General features: G+C 70.3%; 1 protein-coding gene across 1 annotated transcript in view; it reads left to right on the top strand.

The window, feature by feature from the left end:
• The window catches only part of NCLN (nicalin), a gene marked incomplete at its 5' end in the record, with an annotated part of 12,298 nt that extends 11,329 nt beyond the window's left edge, over nucleotides 1-969 (top strand). The window contains 3 exons of the mRNA XM_021707735.1: nucleotides 540-593; nucleotides 685-763; nucleotides 910-969. Coding sequence (XP_021563410.1) covers nucleotides 540-593; nucleotides 685-763; nucleotides 910-969 — 193 coding nt within the window. The remainder of the gene's footprint in view (nucleotides 1-539; nucleotides 594-684; nucleotides 764-909) is intronic.
• Nucleotides 970-1,638: the final 669 nt, after the last annotated feature.

The raw sequence follows: 1,638 nt of genomic DNA, 5'->3' as shown, positions 1-1,638 counted from the left end.
GGCTGTGGGGTGACTGACCTCCGTCCCGCCAGCAGCCTGGTGTGCTCCTCCCAGACCCTGTCCCATTCGGCTGGCTGTGTTTGCTGCCCCCAGCTCCACCCCAGCGGGGGCAGGGGCCTGAGGAAGGGGAGGTGCCCCGGGCGTCCGTAGGCAGGAAATGTCCCTGAGGCCGCTCCGTGCCCTGCTGGCTCCCGTCTTGTTCCCACCTGGCCTACGGCTCCCCTGGGAGACAGGTCTTGGACAGAAGAAGAAACCAAGGCTCGGAGCGGACGCACAGCTGCGGAGCCAGGGCCTCCCGTTCCCAAGTCCCAGTCTCTCTCCCCGTACAGCAACGCTCCCACCCCATGGATGTTTTCTACCCCCCTTGAGGGTGGGAGCACACTTAACACCCAAAAGCAGAGGACGTGGGTTCAGAATCAGGGCAGGCCCCCTGCACGAGGGCACGTTGCACCGGGCTGCTGGGCCTGGCGAGGTTTGGGCGCGAGGGCTGTGGGACGGGGGCCGGCTCAGAGTAGCCCGCTGAGCGTGCCTCTCCCCAGGGACCCTGAGTTCGTCTTCTATGACCAGCTGAAGCAGGTGATGAACGCGTACAGGTGAGCAGCTGGGGCTGGGCGCCATGGCCCTCGGGGCCCCCAGGAGCTGGGGTCCCCCGGCGCCCTCCTCGCCACGTTCCTCTGCCCCCAGGGTCAAGCCAGCCATCTTCGACCTGCTGCTGGCCGTGTGCATCGGCGCCTATCTGGGCATGGCCTACACGGCGGTCCAGGTGAGGGAGGTACACGTGGGAGGGGTCCGGGTGGGGGCGTCAGGTGAGGGGCTCGAGGTCAGGGAGAGTCCAGGTGAGGGCGTCCGGGCGAGGAGCGGCTGCCGGGCGCTGCTGTCCCGCCTGGCCTTACCCGCCTGCGCCCGCAGCACTTCGGCCTCCTCTACAAGACGGTGCAGAGGCTGCTGGTGAAGGCCAAGACGCCGTGATCTCCGAGCCCCCAGCCTCTGCAGCCCTGCAGCTCCTCCTCCTCCTCCTCGCGTTTGAACTCACGGGGAGGCCGGGATCGCCCAGGACTCTGCGTGAGCCCCCGGAGCCCGGGGGCCGCCCCACCGCTGCCCCAGATGGAGGGGCCGCCAGCACGCCCCGCAAGGACCACCCTGGGCCCACCCCCGGGCACCCTTGCGCCGTCACTTCACGGGTATTTGTCTCGTCCTGCCTGGAGGGGGACTCCGCCCGCAGGAGTCCCGGCTCCCACCAGGCCGCAGCCCTGCCTTCTGCACCCGCCGGCGCGTATCACTTGTTCCTCTTAGCCGGGCCTCGGGGGGCATCGGGCCCCCAGCTGCACACACACCCCTTCCCCGCACCCGCACGCGCCCTGAGCTGCCCTGCTTTCCCAGGCCCCGCCCCCGTCCCCCCACGCCTGGCTCATCCTGGGGCCTGTGGGGCCTGGCTACAACCCCCACCCCGTCTCAGTCTTCCAGTTTGGGAAGGAGGAGGTGCCCTGCGGCCAGCGTCCCCGCTCCCAGGAGGGCTGTCGGGTTGGGAACCGGCCTGCTTGCAGGGAGGGGCCGCCCCGTGCCAGGAGTGTAGGCTGATCCCAGACCTGCAGCCCCCGTGCCCGGGGCTGGGCCCTGGTGGGGGGCGGAGGCGTGGCC

This window comes from Carlito syrichta, unplaced genomic scaffold, assembly GCF_000164805.1.
Source record: "Carlito syrichta isolate Samal-C Ts95f unplaced genomic scaffold, Tarsius_syrichta-2.0.1 Scaffold123638, whole genome shotgun sequence".
Taxonomy (NCBI): Eukaryota; Metazoa; Chordata; class Mammalia; order Primates; family Tarsiidae; genus Carlito; species Carlito syrichta.
This window is presented reverse-complemented; position numbering and strand designations above follow the sequence as displayed.